The sequence below is a fragment of the Hemitrygon akajei genome, chromosome 4, assembly GCF_048418815.1.
Source record: "Hemitrygon akajei chromosome 4, sHemAka1.3, whole genome shotgun sequence".
Classification (NCBI taxonomy): Eukaryota; Metazoa; Chordata; class Chondrichthyes; order Myliobatiformes; family Dasyatidae; genus Hemitrygon; species Hemitrygon akajei.
In genome coordinates this window covers 137,995,076-138,020,576 of record NC_133127.1, presented here as the reverse complement: position 1 = coordinate 138,020,576, position 25,501 = coordinate 137,995,076, and the positions used below count along the sequence as shown (strand labels likewise).

At 35.4% G+C, this 25,501-nt stretch overlaps 1 protein-coding gene across 8 annotated transcripts in view; it reads right to left on the bottom strand.

The window, feature by feature from the left end:
• Nucleotides 1–1,243: 1,243 nt before the first annotated feature.
• The window catches only part of sytl2a (synaptotagmin-like 2a), an 89,313-nt gene continuing 65,055 nt past the window's right edge, over nucleotides 1,244–25,501 (bottom strand). For 7 of the 8 annotated variants that reach the window (XM_073043415.1, XM_073043419.1, XM_073043416.1 and 4 more), the window contains 9 exons: nucleotides 24,461–24,549; nucleotides 22,263–22,376; nucleotides 21,170–21,339; nucleotides 18,079–18,181; nucleotides 13,363–13,524; nucleotides 4,225–4,300; nucleotides 4,055–4,145; nucleotides 2,428–2,633; nucleotides 1,244–2,019 (listed from right to left, as the gene is read on the bottom strand). In XM_073043415.1, coding sequence (XP_072899516.1) covers nucleotides 1,871–2,019; nucleotides 2,428–2,633; nucleotides 4,055–4,145; nucleotides 4,225–4,300; nucleotides 13,363–13,524; nucleotides 18,079–18,181; nucleotides 21,170–21,339; nucleotides 22,263–22,376; nucleotides 24,461–24,549 — 1,160 coding nt within the window. In that variant the 3' untranslated portion in view covers nucleotides 1,244–1,870. The remainder of the gene's footprint in view (nucleotides 2,020–2,427; nucleotides 2,634–4,054; nucleotides 4,146–4,224; nucleotides 4,301–13,362; nucleotides 13,525–18,078; nucleotides 18,182–21,169; nucleotides 21,340–22,262; nucleotides 22,377–24,460; nucleotides 24,550–25,501) is intronic. The other variant, XM_073043418.1, reaches the window with a different exon arrangement.

Genomic DNA, 25,501 nt, shown 5'->3' with positions numbered 1-25,501 from the left:
TGATCTGAGAAATTATATCAATAGGTAAACATCCCACATCAGGAAAAACACCAGAGGTTCCAGCACAGGCTTGCAAATAACTTCCTGATGCATGAGACTTCAACAAGAAATGGTCACTAGTGAAATACAGCCTATGGAAAGCACATTTTCAACATAGTATAAATTATAAAGAAATGGTGATATCTGCATCAGAATTAAAAGTTTAAAGAAAATATATTCTATACTCGTAAAAGTCAATTTCATTACTAGAAAGTTCACTGTTTGCTTTTAAGAGTTAAGTTGTTGCTTAAAAAACTCACTTATTCTTGAGTGGCCCCATTCTATGGGGAAGTAGGGCAATCTTGACAGTTTTCCGATTTCTATGACAAACTATGTACGCGTATACACTGAAAATTAATGTTGCAAGTGCCAATTTCCTCATTGTTAATCTTAATATAAAATCTGGGTTAATAAATCCCAATCTAGTTTATGTCATCAGTTTTGAGTTACAAGAGGAAACTAGATAGGTTGGGACATATTCACCCTTTGCACTTAGGTGATTTTATAGGAGGTATAGAAAATAATAAGGTGCATATATTAGGGATTATTCTGGAGCTATGATTTTATGGATAACAGATAATAGTCAAAATGAAAACCTGTTGACACTTTAACATTGATTGATAAGGCTAGTGAAATGAATCTCTGTATGGGACCTTCTGATTTCTCCCACTGAAACTATAAAGGGGAAAGACAGTGGATGAATGTTCAAGTTAATTGGCAGTCAATGACATACTGTAATAGAAAATCAGAAACACCAAAGTTAGCCAAATATTGGAAATAAATCATTTAAGAAATAAAATTGCAGAGTGAAAATAGCATAGGAGATGATAATCCAATCCAGTGCTTCCCAAGCTATACATAATCTGGCTGACAGAATTCAGAGCTCAACGCCATCCTGCCATGCATTGTTCTTTAGGTTGCAAGGTTGTCGAAATGTATCCGTAAACAATTCTGCCACTGGGAGTATCCACCTCCAACTGACACATACAAAGAGCAAAACAGAGCACAGAGATGACACATGCCAAACCAACATCTATGCAAATTCACACCACATAAAAATGATATGACATAAACGGGATATTGACTTTGATTACAAAATGAAAATTTGCCAAACTGCTCTTTCACAGTGTAGGTGGAGTAAACCTGCTGAACTAGCCATGCATCTTAACCTCAACCCCAAGTAAATTATTAAGAGAAAAACTCATTGGTAGCTTGAGTCTTTATTATGAATATGCTTGTCTGTAGTGTTACAGTGCCAACCATACATGAGCAAAAATATTTAAAATCTTTTATTTGTCATTGACACTTGCCCAACTTTGAAAAAAAATCTCACCTATTAGAAAGACATTTGGGTGGAAGTTAATCTTTGGTTAGCAGTGATAAACAGACATATAAAGTGACAGGCACACATTGTACTCACTGTTTTAAGTGCTACAAAATGTACAAATTATTGCATAATTTCCATTATATTGGAACTCATCTTCATACAGTTTATAAACAAAATAATGATAGGTTTTTACAAGCTAAAATATTGCAGTATCAATAATGAACCAACATTGGAACGAAATAAGTTTATTGTAATCATTTAAATGTTAATGGCAGCGAATTATAATACTTCAGCTTTGTAAAATGTATTTTAATATAGCAACATGTAGCTTTAGCTTTTCTTACATTTTAAGTGAACATAGGATTTTCAGTCCAATGCAAGTTATCATTGAAAACATTTTCCCCATATTATCACATCTGATGTTCAGCCACAAAAATATTTTGTGATATTGGTTTGTAAAAAGACCTCTCCCAGATTTGTAAAATTTGTATTTAGTACTTGAGTTCAGTTTGTGGTACTTTTGCTGAGCATCAGCATTCTCAAAGGAAGCACATTCTCTACCCATATATTTGGATGAGTGATCATTTTATTCCAAACTTGTTTTTCCTCTTCTGTGGAATCCATCCAGTCTACTGCCAATCCATAGCTTTTACCTGTCCAATAACAGAAGTGGTCAATAAAGAAAGAATAAGAGGTTTCAACCTCAGTTTATAAATGCACAATATACTAGAGATTACAAAAAGCATCAGTTAATTAATTGTCTTTCCTTGTAACATAATGATAAACTACATTCCTACAGTGCTGTTATTCCCTATATCCTCTTACAATTTACAGTGAAATTATGTTGCTTGAAACTCTTACCTATACCAATCTAATTTCAAATGAATTCCCTACCACTACTCCAAACTCTTTTTTAAAACAAATTACAAATTGAAATCCCTGATGTGTACATTTAACAAGGCCTACAACTGAAGGCAGTTAAGAGTGATAACAGAATAATTATGATAGTTGCAGTGGATAATGATGAAATTCAAACGATTTAACATCTTAGAAGCCATTACCTGTGCCAAGGCCAATCCTTATTCCTCCAAGGAAATGATTCACCAGTTTATCATGGTCCCAGACTGAAAGTTCAACACATGCATCTTTGAGGTCTTCAGGCTCAAAACCATCATAAACCATAGTGTGATTGAAATTGGGATTTCTGCTTTTCTTTACAACCCGAGTCTTCTGTCGGCTTTTTCTGGTCGTGTCTGGAAGAATGAAACTTGTAGAGAGGAAAAGTCAATTTGATTAAATTAAAGTGTTCATCCAAACTCAAACATATTGGTTTACTCTCAAAAAGGAATTGCCTTTGGCATAAGCACTCAAAAATTACGAAAAGTGTAAAGTACATAACTGCAATGATGCTTGGTTAACCATGGAAACCTGCTCTCAGCCAGTTAAGAATCAATTGTAGCCTAGATTTTGTAGAAAGACATTAGCAACTTCCTACATAATGATGAGCATTTCCCCTCATAAATACCAACAACAGGATTTCTGTGCGGACGTGGCAGTTCCAAAATAGCAGCCTCTATTCACTATTTATTTTTCTAAAATTACAATTATTATGCATCAAACTGTTTATTACCAAAAAGCTAAGTGCTCTGCAATTCCCTCACTATTTCCAAATATAATGCATTTTCACATATGTAACAACCTGGGAAAGGTTTCACTGTTAATGTAATGGTCTTTCTGTAGACGCAGTGTTTGGGTTACGGTTAGAGATAATGGGTGCTTTGAAATATGAGCCATCCAATGAGGGGATTGTATTTTTCTGCTGTGTGCCTGACACCGAGGTGGTCTGGGGCTTTTGTCCGGTGGGACATGGAGAGAGAAAATGCCAGAAAGGAGAGGTCATAGACACTTGGAACGAGTGGACGTGGAGTGGGGCAGGGAGTCGACAAGGCTCAGGGAACTCAATGGAAGATTGGTGAAAGGGGAACTGTGAGCTCCAACTTGTATACATTAGTCTGTTTCATTAAAATGGGCTCTTTTCTTTTTGTTTTTTCTTTACTAACCCTTTAGTCAAATTAAGAATTATAAAGCTAAATAATTTAATTGCATATGGTGTACCGTCTGTTATTTCGTGGTACTGCTTTGCAACAAATCACACAGCATCCACACAAACAGGGGGTTTTGCACCTCACAGGGCCAGAGATAGTCTTCCCTGGACTTACACAGCTGACAGAACCTGAGGGCTACACATAAAAATGCTAATTCGATTTTTCCTAGCAGGAAACTTAATTTTTTTCCCCAATTGCTTTCTACCACCTCTGCATAATATGTTTTAATTTTTTTTGCTGTCTGCAAAAATTTAAGTGAAAATAGTTAATTATAAATTGGGCTTTTTCCTAGTTTGCCTGAGAATATTTTCATATCATAGGCAGTTCAGCCAATCTGTTAAGATTCTCACTGTTGGATAACAACAATCACTTTGAATGTGCCCAAGAGAAACTAATTACCCCTTCAGAGATGATTATTTCCTTCCCGTCAATGGCAAATGTTCTCAGTTTGTTATTAGCACAAATTCAAGCTCCTTGGAAATAAATCTCATATATACAATTATAATCATTCTTTGTAAAATAATGTATTAGATGGAAAAGCTTTATAATAATTTAATGTAGAATACAAAAATAATCTTATTACCATTTTACAAATGGATCCAAACGATGTGCCCTAATTTGCGGTAAATTAGTGGCTTCCTTCACCCAAATCTGAACTTCACCTGTTTTTTTCCCTATGGCCAAAAATATCAGTATTTATATTTAATGCAAATGAAAATAACCATGCATTATCAGATATGAAGGATAAAATACCTTTGTGTCCCTGTGGAATATAACGGAAAGCCACTCTTAGGGTACCTTTGTTATCACTTGTATAAGAGGTAATTGTCTGCAAAGAATTATGAACAAGAGGATCATTTGGTCAAAATAATTGAAATTATATTTTTCCATGACATAGCAAAACCTATGTACAACATATATAAGAATGCACTGATCAAAGTACTCTTCTAAAAAAGTGGTTTAACTTAATGAGGAAAGTAACAAAAGTATAGAATTGCTTTTTTTTTTAATATAAACTTAGAAAGCTATGTTAAAAACAGCTAGTTAGCCGATCTCAACAATGTGATTCTGCAGATACACAATGACTCATCTATCTGCATTTTGTTTCTTCGCTATCATGAAGTTGAAGCAGATAGACTCTAGTCATCTATCCTACCACTCCTAGAGCACATCTTGTTCATGCTTTCTTTCCCAATTCTGAAATTACCCTAGAAGTCCCTCAAGGGTTTATTCCTTTTCTTTGTTACAGTGTTTTACTTTATTAGCATTCTTTGGAAAATACAGTTTTACAGAAAGCTTGCAGAAAATCTAAAAACTGACTGAAGAGAAAACAATTAGTGAAGAAAATGTAGATAGCCTTTATTTGGAAGCAAGACATTTACAGGGAACAGTAAATACATACTTAGGTTTTATATTCACGAAGGGGATATAACTAGTTCCCCAACATTTTGAAGAGATTAAGTTAAATCTACATCAGTCGAGAAATAGTGTTAGGAAAACTGAATACTCCAAGATCTGATAGTTTGCAACCCAGAGAACTTAAGGAAATGTCCCAAGAAATAGTAGATGCATTGGTGGTTATTTTCCATCATACTTCAAACTTTGAAATAGTTCTAATTTATTAGAGAATAGCTAATGTGACCTCAACATGTAAAATAGGCAGAGAAAAAATAAGGAATTATATAGCTGGTTTGGATTACTAAAAATTATATGATTATACAGAATGGGAGAGCAGGCTCAAGGGACCAAATCACCAACCTGTGTTCCCATTTTCCAAGTTTCTGTTAAGCAATGTGACTCTGTAATTCAGCTAATCTGTGCCACTTGACTGCATAAAATTAATGATAACAACCAACTGGCTTTCCAATACCACTCTCAAGCCTATAATTCCTTCCATGGTGTCTGCTTGCTTGTCAAACGTTTGGACATACAGGCAGTCTCCAGTTCACAGAAAGGTTGCATTCACAAGAAATGTATGTAAGTCACTATCTTTACAAGTCAGTAGTCTATTTTCCATAACAACCCATATTATATTGCTCTATATACACTACTTATGTTTCATTTTATTGAATAACAACCCTAACAGTATCAATATTTAAGTTAATGGAACATATAGTGTATCCAGTCATTACCGAATATCATGTAATATTTTATTATTACAGCTTAAAATGGAGTACTTGCATGGTCAGATTTCTATAAATCAGGTCATTCACTCAATCATAACTTGGAGCCCATGTAATTGAACTTTTTCTCATTGTCCTGGGCCAAACTACTGGAATTCTTTTTTTAAAATAAATTTTTTTAACTGAATTTTCAAATGGTTACAGAAGGAAAAAAAATTATCAACCCTTCCCCCCTCCCCCCTAACATATCCCTGTAGAAAGAGAAAGAAAAGAGAGAAGAAAAAAGAAAGAAAGAAAGAAAGAAAGAAAGAATGCCTGGATATCAGAAGATCCCCACATGCTCTATGGAGTTCATAATAGCTTTAGTATATATATTTATTTCTTTCCCCAAATAACCAATAATTTTATCTTCGGAGAACCTATATATTTAATCCTATCTTTTGTAAATAAAGGCACCAAGTTTTCAGAAATATTTCATATTTATCTCTTAAATTATTAGTAATTTTTTCAAGTGGAATGCAGCTGAAAATTTCATTCTTCCAACGATCTATACTTAAGTATGAATCCGATTTCCAAGTAACTGCAATAGCCTTTTTGGCTACTACCAACGCAATTTTTATGAATTCTTTCTGATATTTATTCAGTTTGGATTTCGGTTTTATCCCTTCAATATCACCTAGTAAAAATAATGTTGGATTATGTGGAAGTTGTGTTCCAATAATTTGTTCCAATAAAACTCTTAAATTTGTCCAAAAAGGCTGAATTTTAAAACAAGACCAAGTAGAGTTTAAAAAAGTACCAATTTCTTGATTACATTGGAAACATTGATCATATAAATTTGGGTTTCATTTATTTATTTTTTGTGGTGTCATATATAATTGATGTAAAAAATTATATTGCACTAATCTTAGCCAGACATTTGTTGTATTTGTCATACTGTCAAGACATAGTCTTGACCAATTTGTTTCTTCAATTTTAATATTCAAATCAGTTTCCCATTTTTGTCTTGACTTACGAATTCCTTGTTTAATTGCCTGTTTTTGAATCAAACTATACATACAAGAAATAATTTTTTTAATTTTTCCTTTTTGAATTAAAGTTTCTATTTCATTAGGTTTTGGCAATAACATTGTTTGACCCTATTTATCTCTTAAATAAGCCCTTAATTGGAAATAACAAAAAAGTGTTGTTTGATATTTTGTATTTATTCTTTAATTGATCAAATGACATTAATATACCTCCTTCAAAACAATCTCCTATATATCTAATCCCTTTTTGAAACCAATTGTATAAAAGTTGGTTATCCATTGTAAAAGGAATAAGTTTATTTTGAATTAAAGGTCTCTTTGCTAATAAAGATTTCTTTATCTCATCATCAACATTTATCTTATCCCATAAATCAATCAAATGTTTTAATATAGGAGATTATTTCTTTTCCCAAATCCACTTAGATTCCCACTTATATATAAAATCTTCTGGTATATTTTCTCCTATTTTATCTAATTCTATTCTAATCCATGCCAGTTTATCTTCATCAAAAAAAGATGCAATAAATCTAAGTTGATTTGCTTTATAATAATTCTTAAAGTTTGGAAGTTGCAACCTTCCTAGGTCAAATTTCCATGTCAATTTTTCCAACGATATTCTTGACATCTTGCCTTTCCAAAGGAACTTCCTCACACATTTATTTAACTCTTGAAAAAACTTCTGCGGTAATTGTATTGGTAGTGTTTGGAATAAATATTGTAATCTAGGGAATATATTCATTTTTACAGCATTTACTCTGCCCACTAATGTTATTGGTAACCTCATCCATTTATCAAGATCTTCTTGAACTTTTTTCAATAATGGCAAATAATTTAATCTATACAAATTCTTTATATCATTATCAACTCTTATACCTAAATATTTTATACCATTTATCGGCCATCTAAATTGAGTTATTAGTCGACATTGACTATAATCTCCTTTAGTAAGGGGTAGAATTTCACTTTTATCCCAATTTATTTTGTAGCCTGATATTTTCCCATATTCTTCCAATCTAGAAGATAATTTACACAGTGAATACAATGGGTTTGTTAAATAAAGCAAAACATCGTCAGCAAATAAATTAATCTTATACTCCTCCTGGTTAACTCTGAAACCCATAATATCTGGGTCCGTTCTAATTAATTCAGCTAATGGTTCTATCGCCAACACAAATAAAGCAGGTGATAATGGACAATCTTGTCTAGTTGACCTTGTTAACTGAAATGATGTTGAAATTTAACCATTTGTCACTACTTTAGCTTTGGGATTAGTATTTAAGGTTTTAATCCATTTTATAAAAGATACTCCTAATCCATATTTTTCCAATACCTTAAATAAAAAATCCTATTCCAATCTATCAAATGCTTTTTCTGCATCTAAAGCAACTGCCACACTCATTTCCTCCCTCTTTTGTGCCAAATGAATTATGCTAAGTAATCGAGTTACATTATCTGCCGATTGTCTATTTTTGATAAATCCTGTTTGATCCGTATGCATTAATTTTGGTAAGTATTTAGATAATCTATTAGATAAAGTTTTTGCTATTATTTTATAGTCGGTATTCAACAAAGAAATAGGTCTATATGATGTTGGCTTTAAAAGATCTCTATCTTTTTTTGGCAATACTATTAAAATAGCTGTCGAAAAAGATTCTGGAAGTTTATGCGTTCTTTCCGCTTGGTATATTAACTCCATAAAAGGAGGAATTAGTAAATCTTTAAACTTTTTATAAAATTCGGGTAGAAAACCATCTTCTCCTGTGGATTTATTACTCTGAAGTGATCCTAGAGCTTTTTCGACCTCTTTTAATGTAAAAGGCATATCTAATCCCTTCTGTTCTTCCGAATTCAATTTTGGAAGAGTTATTTGTGATAAAAACCTTTCTATCTCGATATTATCATTTTGTGATTCTGATTGATACAGTTCAGAATAAAAATTCTTAAAAGTTTCATTAATTTCTAAAGGTTTATAAGTAATTTTATTTACACTTGTTCTAATTGCATTTATCGTTTTGGAAATCTGGTCTGTTTTTAACTGCCAAGCAAGAATCTTGTGTGATCTTTCACCTAGTTCGTAATATCTCTGTTTAGTTCTCATAATTGCATTTTCTGTTCGGTATGTCTGAAGTGTATTATATTGTAACTTCTTGTTAACAAGTTGTCTACGTTTTTCTTCTGTCATATATCTTTGAGATTCTTTTTCTAATTTTGTAATCTCTTTTTCCAATTGATCTATTTCTACCATATATTCATTCTTAATTTTAGAAGTATAACTTATTATCTGGCCTCTCAAATATGCCTTCATTGTTTCCCATACTATAAATTTATCATCAACTGAATGTAAATTTATATCTTAAAAAAACTGAATCTGCTTTTTCATGAAATCACAAAAATCTTGATGTTTTAATAATATTGAATTAAATCTCCATCTGTAAATCAATTCCTCTTTAGTCATCATTATCATTGTCAAGGGGGAATGATCTGACAATATTCTTGCTTTATATTCCATATTTTTCACTGTCTTGAATATTCGTTGATAATAGGAAAAAAATCTATCCTTGAATAAGTTTTATGTCTATTTGAATAAAATGAGTAATCTCTTTCTTTTGGATTAATTCTTCTCCATATATCAATCAAATTTAAATGTTTCATCAATGATAAAGTTAATTTTGCTACTTTTGATTTTGTAACAATCTTTGTTGATCTATCTAAAACTGGGTCTAGACAAAAATTAAAATCTCCACCTATTAATGTTTTGTCATATGCGTCAGCCAAATTCAAAAAAGCCTCTTGTATAAATTTTACATCATTTTCATTTGGTGCATAAATATTCATAAGAGTCCATAGTTCTGAAAAAATTTGACAATGTATAATTACATATCTCCCCGCAGAATCAATTAATACATTTTGTATTTTAATTGGTAAAGTTTTATTAACCAAAATTGCAACTCCCCTCGCCTTTGAATTAAATTAAGCTGCAATAACATTTCCAACCCAATCTCTCTTTAATTTCTGATGTTCTATCTCTGTTAAGTGTGTTTCTTGTAAAAAAGCTGTATCTATTTTCATTTTCTTAATGTATGTTAAAATTCTTTTTCTTTTCACCGGTCCATTAAGCCCATTAACATTAAAACTTTAAAAATTCAGTAAATTAGTCATTATTTTAAACAGGGTTACTCCAGTCTATAGTAATACCTGACTTTTCAACTTTCGTAGTACCTTGGGGAATCTTTTTAAGATTCTTCGTGTTGCTATGTGTCTCCCCCCCCCCCCTCCCCCCCGATTGTCCAGGCAAAGAAAGAAAGATTAAAGAAAAATAGATTATAAAGAAAAAAATAACAAAATACCCCCCTACTAATGTTGTGAATTAAAAAAAACACAACATTACCCCCCTCCGTTGTACGGGTCATGGCAATTGCCATGATTACACATGTGAATCCCATAGCAATCGATCCGAAGTTCCCCCAGCTCCCCCATAACATAAAAAAGTATATATAAGAGAAGAAAAAGTATCACTACTCTCAATTAATATTTCTCAAATTTTTACCTTTCTCCCCCTGTATCATATAATTAAGAATATATTTAAGTATTCTTCTGTCCTTAAACATTAATCCGTTTCACTTTTAAATCTTTGGCTGTGGTTAGCGAATATTTGGGAGTTCTTGTGCAAATTCTTCTGCATCCCGATAACCAGTAAAAAATCTTCTTAAATAGAACTGTGAAAATGCATATCCTATGTAAGTACAGAAGGACTGATTCAAAATTGCACACCAACTCCAAATGGAATTAATTGATTCCAGTAAAAGTGAGGTGTGTTTCAATGATTGGGAGCAAGGCCACTGCCTTCTATCTGCAAGACTGATAAAATTTTCAGAGGCAAGCACTTAGCTGGAGCACTTCGACTGGGGGCTGCAAATATAGAGGAATGTGCGTAGTTTTCAGCAGCAGGCATAAAGTTAGCAAGGACACTTGTAAATCTCACACTCCATTTCAATGATGGAGAGTTTGTGTGGTGAGGACAATAATTCCAACATGATTGCTTTGGCAGTTTTCCACATGCCAAAGGAAATGAAGCCCCATATACTTGATTGGAGGTTAAAAATGACGCTAATGCAGTAATCTGTTGACAGGGTCACAGAGTTATAATCACACCAAAAAAAGGCCCATCTTGCATATGCCAAGCATTTGATCTTACACTCACTTTCAGGGAGGATGCATATTAGGAGCCCCATTGTCCTATTTGCCTGCACTGAGCAAACATCACAACATTCTAAGGACTGATTCAAAATTGCACACCAACTCCAAATGGAATTAATTGATTCCAGTAAAAGTGAGGTGTGTTTCAATGATTGGGAGCAAGGCCACTGCCTTCTATCTGCAAGACTGATAAAATTTTCAGAGGCAAGCACTTAGCTGGAGCACTTCGACTGGGGGCTGCAAATATAGAGGAATGTGCGTAGTTTTCAGCAGCAGGCATAAAGTTAGCAAGGACACTTGTAAATCTCACACTCCATTTCAATGATGGAGAGTTTGTGTGGTGAGGACAATAATTCCAACATGATTGCTTTGGCAGTTTTCCACATGCCAAAGGAAATGAAGCCCCATATACTTGATTGGAGGTTAAAAATGACGCTAATGCAGTAATCTGTTGACAGGGTCACAGAGTTATAATCACACCAAAAAAAGGCCCATCTTGCATATGCCAAGCATTTGATCTTACACTCACTTTCAGGGAGGATGCATATTAGGAGCCCCATTGTCCTATTTGCCTGCACTGAGCAAACATCACAACATTCTAAACTTTTCTTATCTATGAACCTGTCCAACTGTCTTTTTGACATACTTTTAACCATTTAAACCTGACCCTGATTACTCTGATGACTCACTCCATATACCCACCATCCTTTGCATTAGAATCTTCCTCAGGTCAACTCCAAATCTTTCCCCTCTAGTTTTAGACACTCCTGCCTTGGGAGAGAGACTGCGACCATCCACCTTCACAATGCCCATCGCAATTTAATAAACCTCTACAAGTTCACCCCTCAGCCTTCTTTACTACAGAGAAATAGTCCCAGCCCATCCATTCTCTCCTCATGTCTCAGCAACATCCTACTGAATCTTTCCTGCATCTCTCTAGCTTACTTACATCCTTCCTATAGAATGGCAACCACTACTGCACAAAATATTCAAGGTTCAGTCTCACCAACATCTTATCCTATTGTAACATGACATCACAACTCTTGCGCTCTGTTGTGAAGAGTTAATCATCACTACTTGAACTAACCTACTGGCTAAGTTCAGGGTGATAGTAAAAATCACTTCTACAACATGGCTGCAGTTCTGCCTGTAAAGGTCGACAGATCTCTGTCACTTTTGGTTTAAAAGCTTTATTCTCTGGTTATGATGTTCATCAGAAAACAGGAGCTCTGGGTGTGACCTCCAATAAATACCTTGGAGATGCACTCTCCTGGCAAGAATCCATTCACTCCTCCTTTGAGATCCTCTGGCAAATCTGGTTTACCTTCTTTTGCTCCTGTGAAATGCTGCATACTCTGAAGGCTGTCCTCGAAGGCATTCAACATGAAGAGGGCATAGTCTTAAGGTGCTTGGAAGTAGGTACAAGGGGGATGTCAGAGGCAAGTTTTTCCACACAGAGAATGGTGGGTGCGAGGAAAGCACTGTGAGTGAAGGTGGTAGAGGTGGATACAATAGGGTCTTTTAAGAGACATGGAGCTTAGAGAAATAGAGGGCTATGCAGTAGAGAAATTCTAGGCAGCTTCTATAGTAGATTACATAGTCGGCACGGCATTGTGGGCTGAAGGGCTTGTAATGTGCTGTAGATTTTCTATGTTTTGTTTAAGGTAATGGATCATGTGTTCTTACTAGATCCACACTAGATCCACTCATGATTCCAGCCAACAGTAGCCTGATCTTTTGGTTGATATTTGGAGATCTGCGGCTCATAATCTGGTAAGCTGAAGGTATCTGAAAAACTTGTGTAGCTGCTGTTAAAATTTTCTTTAATATGCTTAATCCACATACTGATAAGCACATAATCATGACATAATTTCATACTGAGCCTCTAAATGACCATGGTGATTAATAACATCCTGTATGTAATGGATCAGGTAAAACAGGTGATAAAGGTTATCAAAAAAAACATTATCTGTGGAAAATACTACTCCACTTGTTTGCAGTAAAGTACAGGTTGTTCAAAGGTAATAAATAAGTTCTGTTTTTACAGAAGACCATACATTGATTGTGTTCATGTCAAAAAATATACAAAAATCAATATGGTAACCAAACCCCACATTGTAATGAAAGGTACAAAAACACATATAGTAGATTTATGAGAAAGAACAATTATTACAAGTGGAAAGAGAAACTAGTTTTACTGTTTGTAGGGATGAACACATGTCAGGCTTATGAATTTAAAAATATTATGGGAGCTCATTAATACGTAGGGATGCCCATAATCAGGTGTTCGTAGCCCAGGGCCAGCCTGTGATGGGTAATGTTAAATGCTTTATTAATTCAGTGATGGAATATTATTTACTTTGTATCATTAACATGCTTATGTAACTGAGTTTCTATTTCTGATAGAAGTTACATAACTGGAAAATATGTTTTAAAATTGAAGGTGACCAATATTTTAAGCATTCTGAATTAATATTTAACATTACAAAAGTGCATTGTTTTGAATTGTCTTGTATATTTTAAATTATTTCACTATAAATTACCCTTGGTTTCAGGTTGTACCATTCCATTTGCTTGCTACTCCAATCCCACTTTTCCAGTTCTATGTCTACTTCACCCAAAAAATTATTTCGTCCAAATGTGTCATTGTGCCACACAGAAAGGTTCAGAGTTTGAGCCAGCAGGACATTCTTTTCAACTTTATACTGTAATACAAGAGAAACAGAACACAGTTAGAATGGAAACAAATAAAAATAAACATTTATTGTCACTAGTTTTATTGCTTATCAGCAGCTTATTCTTAGATACTTGTTAACCACTAAACAATTATACATCAAATGAAAATATACATCAAATATTCTTCAAAACCCACGCATGTTTAGTGCCAATTAATTTGTATCAGTTTGTCTCAAATTTGTTAAACAGAAAATACTACATTAACTGCAACTTTAAAAAATAATAATCATGAGTTCAGAAAGAGTCACAGCAAATACTGTGCTCCAGGAGTTATTACATAATAGCAATAACATGTGGACCAATTATTCACAGTTATGAATTTTAAAAGCTCCTTATATCTTTTTAGATCTCATGAAACAATTTATGCTGGATTTCTGGATATGTAGCAGTAAAATGAATCTTTTCTTAGCCTTCTTCATCTCATCATCTTTGTTTCCCTTAGTGATAAACGGACATTTAGGAAGTAAATGAAAATAACTCAGGGCAAATCTCCTCCATTCAAAATTATAATGCCATCATGCTTTCCAACACACTTTGTATGTGTGCACAAGTAACATCCGTCTTCAACTCATCATAATTTGCCTGCAAGAGCACAGAACATCAAACAAAAACTGGACTACAAACAGGTTTCTTGTTTACAGACATCCATAAGTTGATCATACGAGCTGAAAAAAATAACTTGCTCTTTATGGTAACCATACCTCCACAGTATGAATGGCATGAAAGTTTTTAATATTTATTAATATAATTATGGAAGTTCATTTGTATTAAGTTTGGCATGTGTAACTTGGAATGTAAAACATTCAGCCTCTGAATTCTGGTCCACCATATTATTAGTTCATCATTAAACTGGTATCTTCAGTTATGTATCTTGTTTTCTTTCGTATATCTTGACACTCCAGCTTTGCAAAAAATTCAGCTAATTTAAGGTCCTTCTGTGGGTGATAGCTCCACAATCACTCACGAGAAAATCACTTAAAAATTGAGGATGTAGATTGTGTAGCATCAATAAAGAAAAAGTTGACCTTTCATTTCAATATTCTGATGAAAGTTCATTGATTTGGAATGTTCCTCCTTTCACAGCTGTTATCTGATCCTTTGGGTACTCCCTACATTTTTGTTTATAGTGAGGTTTCTCACAATCATAGAATTTTGCCTTCTCAAAGAGAGCTACCCAATTTCACATCGAAAGAACGCAAATTTAAAGTATCTCAGATTATGCCCTTTGGCTCTCGGATCTCCAGCCTGATGTTACAGTACAGAAACTCAAAAACAGTATAACTGGTCTTATGATTAATCAAGCCTAGTCTGAGATTCAATAAGATCAGAAATTATTTTTTATATCATCTTCCTGACCCATATCTATATTCCTTTATTATCTTCCATGGTCTCTGGCCCTTAGTTTTGAATGAGCTAACTGGCCAAACAGCCACTTTTCTGTGGGGCAGAGCATTCCAAAGATTCATGATCTATCTGATTGTGGTCAGAGTCTAAGACAGAAAGTTCTAACTCCTGAGAATGCTTTGCAAAAGGAACAGCATCTCAGCACCAAGCACACTTCAGAATTTTAAGCATTTCAATGAGATTATGTCCAATGATTCAAAGTATATGAATCTTTCCTGCCTTAATTTTTCCACATGACATCTTACAAATCAAAAGAGTGAACTTTGGCTACACCACAATCTCATAACAAATATCATTCCTTTCAAAGTTCAAAATAAATTTATTATCAAACTACATACGTTATCGTATACTACCTTGAGAAACATTTTTGCAGGCATTTTACAGGAATATAAAGAAACACAATAGAAATTACAAATAATAAAATACACCCACCACATCTATATGGAGCCCTCACACATTAAAGTAACATCCATCACCAAGATCCCATCATCCAGGTCATGTTCTCTTCTCACTGCTGCCATTAGAGTGGTACAGGAGTCTCAGGACTCACACCACCAGGTACAGGAACAGTTATTAACCCTCAACCATCAAGCTCTTGAGGGGATAACTTCACTTGCCCAATCACTGATGTATTCCCACAACCTATGGACCCATCTTCAAGGATTCTTCATCTCATGTTCTCAATCCTTGTTGCTTATTTATTGATTATTATTATTATTATTATATTTCTCCCTCCCCCTTTCTTTCTGTACTTGCACAGCTTTTTTTTGCACGTTGGGTGTTGTCCATCCTGTTGGGTGCAGTCTTCCATTGATTCTATTGGTGTTTCCCAAAAGAAAATTAATCTCAGGGTTGTACATGGTGACATATATGTACTTTGATAATATAGTTACTTTTAAGTAACTTTTAACTTTGAACAAAGAACCAACGTGCAAAAACCAGATTTTGCAAATGAGGCTTCGGTAACTCCTGCCCAATGGTTGTAGTGAGAAGAGAGCATGGCTTAGATGGGTGAGGATCTTTGACGATGGGTGCTACTTTCATGTGGCAGTGTACCATGTAAATGTGCTTTGCTTGTGAAGGACTAGGCTATATCCACCACTCGCTATAGACTATTCCATTCTTGGGCATGGGTGTTTTCATACCAGGTCATGATGCAACCAGTTAAAATACTGTGTATCTATAGATGTTTGTCAAAGTTGTTGGCAATATGCCAAATCTACGCAAACTTATAAGAAAGTTGAGGCACTGTTGCGCCTTATTTGTGATTGCACTTATTATGTGCTGGTCCCAGTACAGATCCTTTGATAATGCCAAGTAATTAAAAGCTTGCAACCCTCTCCACCTCCAATCCCCTAATGAGGACTGGCTCGTGGACCTCTGGCTTCTTCCTCCTGTAGTTGATCATCTGCTGTTTGGTTTTGCTGACAGTGAGAGGTTGTTGTTGTGGCACCATTCAATCAGATTTTCAATCTCCCTCCTTTATGCTGATTCATCACCACCTTTGATTTGGCCAATAACAGTGGTGTAGTCAACAAACATAAATATTGGATTGGAGCTATACTTTCCCACACAGTAATAGGTATTAAGTTCATAAAGAAGGGAGCTAATCACATGGCCTTGAGGTGCACCTGTGCTGATGGTGATTGTGGAGATGTCGTTGCCAATCCATACTTACTGGGGTCACCAGTGAGGATGTCAAGGATCCAGTTGCACAGGAAGGTATTGAGGTCCAGGACTTGGAATTTAGTGATGAGTTTCATGGAGAGGATGGTGTTGAATACTAGGCTGTAGTCAATGAAGGACAAACTGATGTATGCACCTTCATTGTCCAGGTGTTCCAGAGCAAAGTGAAGGGCCAATGAAACGGCATCTGCCTTTGACCTGTTGTGATGGTAGGCAAATTGGAGCAGATCCAAGTTACTCCTCTGGCAGAAGTAGATGTGCTTCATAACCAACTTCTTCAGGTACTTCATCACAGCTGATGCAGGTGCTGCTGGATGATATTCATTGAGGCAAATTGTCATTCTATTCGTAGCAGGTGGGTACCTCAGACTGCTGAAGTGCGAGGTTGAAGACCTCAGTCAACACTCAAGCCCACATTTCTTCAGTACTCGGCCAGGTGTGCCATCTGGGCCAGAGATACTCTCCATGGATTCACCCTTCTGAAGGGTGCTCTCACATTGGCCTCAGAGACCGAGATTACAGGGTTTTCGGTGGCTGTGTGAGTTTACGTAGGTGCCCCATGTTCTGTCAGTCAAAGAGAGCATAAACTGGATTGAGCCATCAGGGAACAAAACCTTGTTCTCATTTATATTGCTTGGTTTTGCTTTCTAGGAAGTGAAGTCAGGAAAATTAATGCTTAATATAGCACCTCAGGTTCAGGCTTACCAATAATTCTGTAATTGCAACAAGAGCCACAGCGCTCTCTCTAACCAACTTGCAAAATAGGCTGAAATAATTGCTTGCTCGTCCAGTTAATTTTTCTGTAATCCCAGTTTCTTAGCATCACCAGAATTTAACTACTTCTCTAACTTCCAGAATTCAAGGGAATACAAATCCTGCTGATGAAAGCAGTGTTAAATTTTAATTCCAAGATCCAGCATTACTCTGGTAGACATGCAACATCACCCAAAAGTATAGAGACTACTTCGGAGTTGCGTCACAACCATCACACTCTGAAATTTGTCTATGATATAGCAGTAGTAATATAATTTTATATAATTCTTAAGGTTTGGGAACAGCTTCTTTCCAATTGTGATAAGACTGCTGAACGGATCCTGACCCGGATCTGGGCTGTACCTTCCAAATATCCGGACCTGACTTACACTAACCTTACTTTCACTTTTCTATTTTTTAATTATGATTTATAATTAAATTTTTTATTATATTTACTTCGATTTGTACTTCAGGGAGCGCGAAGCACAGAATCAAATATCGCTGTGATGATTGTAACAATTGTTTGGTGACAATAAAGTAAAAGTAAGTAAAGGTTCACAAGAGCACCAATACTTTCAAAGATGAAAATGTAATTACCATTATTGATATTTATAATATTTCACTTAAAATATCATCTATAGCTAAACAAAGTTGAGAAAAATGATGCCTGAACCCCTTACTCTTAGTATTTCATTGTAGACTGGACTCAAAGTTTTCTTCTTCACTGTTGTTTTCTTCTTTCCCAATTTAACTTTATCTGGAAGCAGGTAGCTTTTCACATATCTGAAAGAACCAGAGACTATTGATGAGGTAAGACTGAATAGTAGAGTTCTGTGGTTTTCTTTCTGACCTGCTTGAGTTTGCATTTTCACTTTTCTCATTCTTTAACTTAGTCACGACAGTTAGAGGATAGTGCTTAACCCATTACGTTTAATCCATCCAGTTTCATCGATTCTGCATCCAATTTTTTGACACTTGGTATTTTTGCCTCTGATGCCCATATTTTTAGAAAAATATCCCCACACCGTTCTTTAAGGTATCATTTACCAGTCTGAGTTTGTATCTCATTCATTCTATACTCAATGTATTTTTTTTAACCTTTACTATTCCTGTAGTATTTAAATACATCTATTAAATGACTTTGGTATTGATCTTTTCAGGAAAATAAAGCACATCACTCCATGCTTGTGTTGCACTTTTGCCTCCAGGTCTTCACCGGGCTCTGTCCCTGTAAAATGTCCATAGCCTAGACAGTTTGCAAGTTCGAGATGCAAACCATGGTACCTGGCAGATATCAGTAGGAGACTAGAGGATTGGAAAGCTTTAAAAACCAGAAGACAATTTTTAAAAAATATCAATAAAGGAAAAAAGATGAAATATGAATATAAGATAGCCAATAATATAAAAGATGACAAAAATGTTTTTCAGATACATGAAGAATAAGAGAAGAGTGGGCAATGTAGCACTGGAAAATGAATTTGGAGAACAGTAATGGATAACAAAGAATTGGTCAACAAACTAAATATATTTATTCAGCCTTTACTGTGAAAGACACCAAAGACATGCCAAAATTTGAATGAGTCGGGGGGGGGGGGGGGGGGTTGCAAAAGTGAGTGAAGTCACTATTATTAAGAAAAAGGTGCTTGGGAAGCTGAAAAGTCTGAAGGTGGATAAGTTAACTAAACTGAATGCCCTACACCCTAGGATTCTGAAAGAGGTCTCTGAAGAAATTGTGGAATCATTAGTAGTAATATTTAAAGAATCACTAGTCTGTAATGGTTGCAGTGGATTGGAAAATTGCAAATATCACTCCACTCTTTCTGGGGGGGGGGTGGTTTGCAAAAGACAGGAAATTGTAGGCAAGTTAGCCTGACATTGGTAGTTGATAAGATATTGTCCATTATTAAGGACTTGGGATACTTGGAAACATATGGTAATAGGCCAAAGTCAGCATGGTGTTCTTAAAGGGAGATCTTGCCTGACAAATCTGTTGGAATTCTTTGAAGTAAGTTACAAGCAGGATAGACAAAGGAAAGTTAGTGGATGGTTATTTGCATTTTCAGAAGGCCTTTGACAGCGTGCAACACAAAAGGTTGCTAAACATGGCAGGAGTTTATTGTTTTATAAACAAGCTAGAAAAAAATTGTCTGACTGGTAGAAGACAGAGTGGGAATAAGAGGACCTTTTCTGGTTGGCTGCTAGTGACTAGCAATATTCCACAAAGGTCAACATTGGGTCTGCCACTTTAACATTATATGCCAATAACCTGAATGAAGGAATTGATGATTTGTGGCCAAGTTTGTGGATGATACAAAGACAAATGGAGGGGCAGGTGGTGGTGTGGAAACATGGAGTTTGCAGAGGGACTTGGACAGATTGGGAGAATGGGCAAAGAAATGGCAGATGAATACAATACAGAGAAGTATATGGTCATACGCTTTGGTAGAAAGCTTAAAAGTATAGACTATTTACTAAATGGGGCAGAATTCAGAGGTGCAAAGTGACTTGGGAGTCCTGTAGATTAACTTGCAAGTTGAGCTGGTAGTAAGGAAGGCAAATGCAATATCGTCATTTCTTTTGAAACAAGTAGTACATAGAAGCAAGGATGTAATGCTGAGACTTTACAAGGCATTGGTCAGGCTGCATCTGGAGTACTGAGGAGTTTTGACCCCTATATCTAAAGGAGGATCTGCTGGCATTGTAGACGTTCCAGAGGAAGTTTATGAGAATGATCTTGGAGATGAAAGGGTCAACATGATTTCTTAATGGCTCTGGGCTTGTACTCACAGGAGTTTAAAATATTGAGCGAGAGATCTCATTGAAACCTACCAAATATTGAAAGGCCTGGATAGTAGACATAGAGAGTGTGTTTCCAGTAGTGGGAGAGTCTAGGACCAGGGGGGCACTGCTTCAGAATAGAAGGATGTCCCTTTAGAAAAGAGATGAGGAGGTATTTCTTGAACCAGATGATGTTGAATCTGTGGAATTCATTGCCACAGATAACCATGGGGGCCAACTCATTGGGTATCAAAGCACAGGTTGATAGATTCTTGATTGGTATGGATATCAACGGTTATGGGAAGAAGGCAAGATAATGAGGTTGAAAGGGAAAAAGAAAATCAGCCATGTTTAAATGGTGGAGCTGGTTCACTGGGCTGAATAGCCTAATTCTGCTCCCATATCTTATGGTATTATTAACTTTAATTTGGCACGTAACCTTATTATAGACATTTGTTAGGAGTCATTTGACTTTTTAAAAAAAAACATGTGGAATGTATACTATTTTTACATACTGATTTTAACATTTACCTGATACAGATTAATCTGTTTCAGATTAGCACTGTAAGTCCAATGACACTTGGACCAAAAACAATTGTCCTACTCTAGAAGAAAGGCATTGTTTATAATAATGTGGCTTAAAATGCATAAATAATTTTAAGGAACAGTTCAATATTTAGAAATCTTGATTTGCAGAAGTCTGCAAACAAACTGGTGGAAATGATCACAGACAGCCTTTGATGAGTGGCAACAATTTAGAGGAAAAATTTCCAATGATTATATACATTCCAATCACTTAGAATTTTCCACCCTGAATAAGGGCATTGAGGGTCACATTTCAGACCTATGCAAGTCTGACTAAACTATACTGTACATAGGATTCATTTTATAGACATCACCAAAAGTACCCTGACACCACATTTAAAACAGGACACATAGCACACAAATAATGTTAAAAAGAATTAATAATATTTTAAAGAAAAGAATACTAACGGATCAGATCGATTTTTCTTCTCATCAGCAGCAGCCAGGTCTGAACAACGTACAACAAATATATGGAATTCCTTCAACTTGTCTACGTAATCCAATGAAAACTGAATTTTCCCTCTGACATCAATATTTCCAAATTCATTGCTGTAGATGCTCATTATACTTCCACTAACCTGTTAGCATTAAAACAGTTGACAATTAAGTAAAGGACTATATAATAAAACATGAAAATAGTTATACAGATTGACCAAATACAGTTTCACAGATTATTCATCTATTGTTCATTTAACAATACAAAATGTGGATTTTCCTGTTGTTTGTTTTCCCTCAAACATCTTCAAATTTGTTTTTCTTTGGAATTATTTAAATACTGAATAATGAGAAAATAGCAATTTTGAACAAAGTAAAATAGCAATTGTATTCAAGGAAAAAACATTCTGCAAGAGGGAGAAAGGTAATGTAGAGATATTTTCTGCAATTGGAACAGTCTTACCACTATCTAATGACAAATCTTACCAACTCTCAGCTGCAACAATTACACTTAAATGGTCTGTCATTCTCAACTTTAACCTCTCAAACCTGTATTTGACATCTAGTTCCACATTACTTTTTTCTATGTAGACCTTTGCCAGGAAACATGGCACTTCAGTTCTGCATGGTTAGTGAACAATGCCACAAATAAGATGTATACATAACACAGTAAATTCATGCCATATTAGTGCACAAACATGAAAAGTAGTGGAATATGTGCAAGTATCGTGATGTTATATTACTGCAGTGAATTGTAATCCTTAGTAGGTGCTAAGCAGAAAGCAAACAAGGGTGGTAATCAAAGGAATAGCCACATCACAGGTCTGGCATTTTAAGTTTAACTTAAAAAATTCCATTGCTGCGGACAAGTTGATCGTTCACACACACTGCTTTAGCGCATAGCTAGTAAAAGCGGGTTACTGGTGGGAAACAGCTATCTTGTAACCACTAATCTGAAATAGTTAAAAGCTGGGTGGAAGCGAGGATGAGGTTGGTTGAATATTTCTGCTCAATTTCCTGATCAGTGAAAAGTTAATTAGTAAAAGCATTATGATGGAATACATACAGAGGATCTGGATGTCATGCCAGGTGAGCTGCTAATGTTTGTTAGAGAGCCTGTGATTGTTCCATACTTGTTCATCTGGTAGCTCCTTTCCGACATGGAGTCTGCATCACCATTCTAAGGAATTCCACAGTAAATAATTTATCAGTTGCATTTCAATACTTCTGTAAAGTGATATGCTCTACAAATTTATTACTAGAAACCTGGTAAACTCAAGGATGATATTTTAGAAGACCATTTAAAACTGATCCATTTTCCCTCTCAGCACCAATCTCCTACCTTCTCCCCATATCCCTTCATGCCCTGACTAATCAAGAATCTATCAACCTCTGCCTTAAATATAGCCAATGACTTGGCCTCCATAGCTGCCTATGGCAACAAATTCCACAGATTCACCACTTTCTGGCTAAAGAAATTCCTCATCTCCATTCTAAAAAAAAACAGCCCTCTATTCTAAGGCAGTGTCCTCTGGTCCTAGACTCGGAAACATCCTCTCCACATCCACTCTATCAAGGACTTTCAACATTTGATAGATTTCAATAAGGTCATCCCTCATTCTTCTGAATTCCAGTGAGTACAGGCACAGAACCATCAAAGACTCCTCACAGGACAAGCTGTTCAATCCTGGAATAATTTTCCTGAACCTCCTTTGAACCCTCTCCAGTTTTAGCACATCCTTTCTTAGATAAGGGGCCCAAAACTCACTCCAAGTGAGGCCTCACCAGTGTTTTATAAAACTTCAACATTACATCCTTCCTTTTATGTTCTAGTCCTCTTGAAATGAACGTGAACATCGCATTTGCCTTCCTCACCACCAACTCAACCTGCAAGTTAACCTTTAGGGAATCCTGCACAAGGACTCCCAAGTCCCTTTGCACCTCAGATTTTTGAATTTTCTCTCCATTTATGTTATTTCTTCTACCGAAGTACATGATCATTTCCCAACACTGTATTCCATCTGTCACTTCTTTGCTCATTCTCCTAATCTGTCTAGGTCCTTCTGTAGCCTCTCTACTGCCTCAAAACTATCTGCCCCTCCACCTATCTTTGTATAATTTGTAAACTTTGCCACTGCCACAGTCATATTTGCATTATCCGAGTCATTGACATATTTCAGCAAGTCATTAATTCATTTGATTATATTAGTTCTAATATTCCCATAGGAATTAAACCAACATAATCACAATTATTGGCTGAAACATAATTACATGTTCATTAAATCTCTTTAGAAAATGTTCCAAAAGCAACTGCAGTAAAATATTAAAAGGCAAACACGAGGAAATCTGCAGATGCTGGAAATTCAAGCAACACACACAAAATGCTGGTGGAACACAGCAGGCCAGGCAGCATCTATAGGGAGAAGCGCTGTCGACATTTTGGGCTAGTAAAATATTGTCAGCATGTAATAAATTTCTTAAATTGCCACTGCAGCTACAAGACAAAGCCTTTAGTAACTTCACTCTGCCCTATATAAACTGATTACTACTGTCTTTGTGCACACAAAAATAACTTTCAGACTTGTGGGTTCTAAGGTATTTGAGAAGTGTTTAGAAAATGGCTATAAGCAATTGACTTATTGAATTGAGAAAGCATTATATTACCTGAGACTATAAAGGCCCCTGCCCACTAAAAAAAAAAGGAAAATGTCATGTTTCCACTTTGGTTTCACATTTCAATATCCATTCAAAAATATACCTTAAAGTGCATTATTCATGCAAATAAGTTCCTGTTAGACCTTGTTCTTTGTGTAAATATTGAAATAATTTCTGTTCGGCACTGATATGGTTCAAGTATAATGAGGTGAAGGCAAAAAAAAAGTAGTCAACGCTGGGAATTAAATGCAAATAAGTGACATTGGCACTGAAAAGAAATTGTGATGGGGACCAAATCCAGTTGAAGAATCCTGTAAGCCACGGTTAATGTCAGGACTTGATTAGCACTGTGAATCAGAAATTTAATTTGTAAAATACCAGTAGGAAACCACAATAGGAATTCTTGGGTGGTTGAGGAATGGAGCTTATAGCCACGTGTGTAAGGGGAGGAAGTAGGTGCAGATCTCAGTCATCACTGAAGTGAATAAACATGATCTGTTTGCCGTATCTCACTAAACTAAAGCCTATTTCAGTGTGGGATAAAGACTGTGAGTAGGAGTTATGAGTGCCAAATGACTCAATAAAAGTAGCTCTTCATTTTTTCCTTACCTCAGCAAGTGCAGGTACTGACTGGCTCAACCTCTTCAACTTTTTTGAATTCAAAGGTGTGTTCTCTGGAGAAACTGGAATGTTGGAAACTAAACAGCAAGTACAAACATATCGTGCAATTATTTTTTTTATTCTGTGAAGCAATAGGAAGTAACTTCATAATGTATAATTTCTAGCACATAAAATATCTCATTAGAGTGAGTGTATTTCCAAAATATAACAGCCCCATGGTAGTACTTTGATAATCCTGCCGATTTTTCCATTCTTGAGAACAAATGATTTATGTTTCTCCAAATTTGACCTCCTTTGAATCATCTCTCTCTCCACATCAATGACAAAGCCCTAGTCTGATTAAAAACCTCTTTCTAACATATATTTAACTTGATACTTGTAAATTTTTAAAACTTACAGGTAATGACCTATGACATGTATCAGAAAATCTTAAAAGATTACACGTGTAAAGTCTATTTTAAGGTTTTTTCCTCGAATTTGAAGCAGGGTAATTGAATTCTAATACATGCTCAATTAAAAAACATTTTACATGCATTAAGAAAACAATTTAAGGTTTTTTGGCAGATTGCTACAATTGGTAATAAAAATACAAGAGGTGTAAAAACCTGCGGCATCTTTGGAGAAAGAAAGAGTTAATGGTATTCAGTGTACTCCAGTGAGAAGCAGTTTCACTTGTTTCAACTTCTGAGGAAAAAGTTGGACTATCTCAGTTTCTCCAGTGGAAATGTATAGAAAGCAGCTGGTTTTAGACATCATTGTGAGATCCTCAGTAGTAAAAGGACTATTTAAACTACCAGCAGATGCAGGCTGTGAGAGAGTGTTTAAGGGAGGACAGAACAAGTCCCACCCACAAAATAGCTAGAAAAGGGGACAACTGGCCAAGTTGCATCCCAAGCTGTCGAATATCTAAGCATTGAAAAGGTTATTAAAAAGAAAGTATTTCAAACATTTTACTGAACAAATGACAATGCTCTAAAACCAGGTGTTCCCAACTTTTCTATGCCATCGACCAATACTATTATTCAGAGG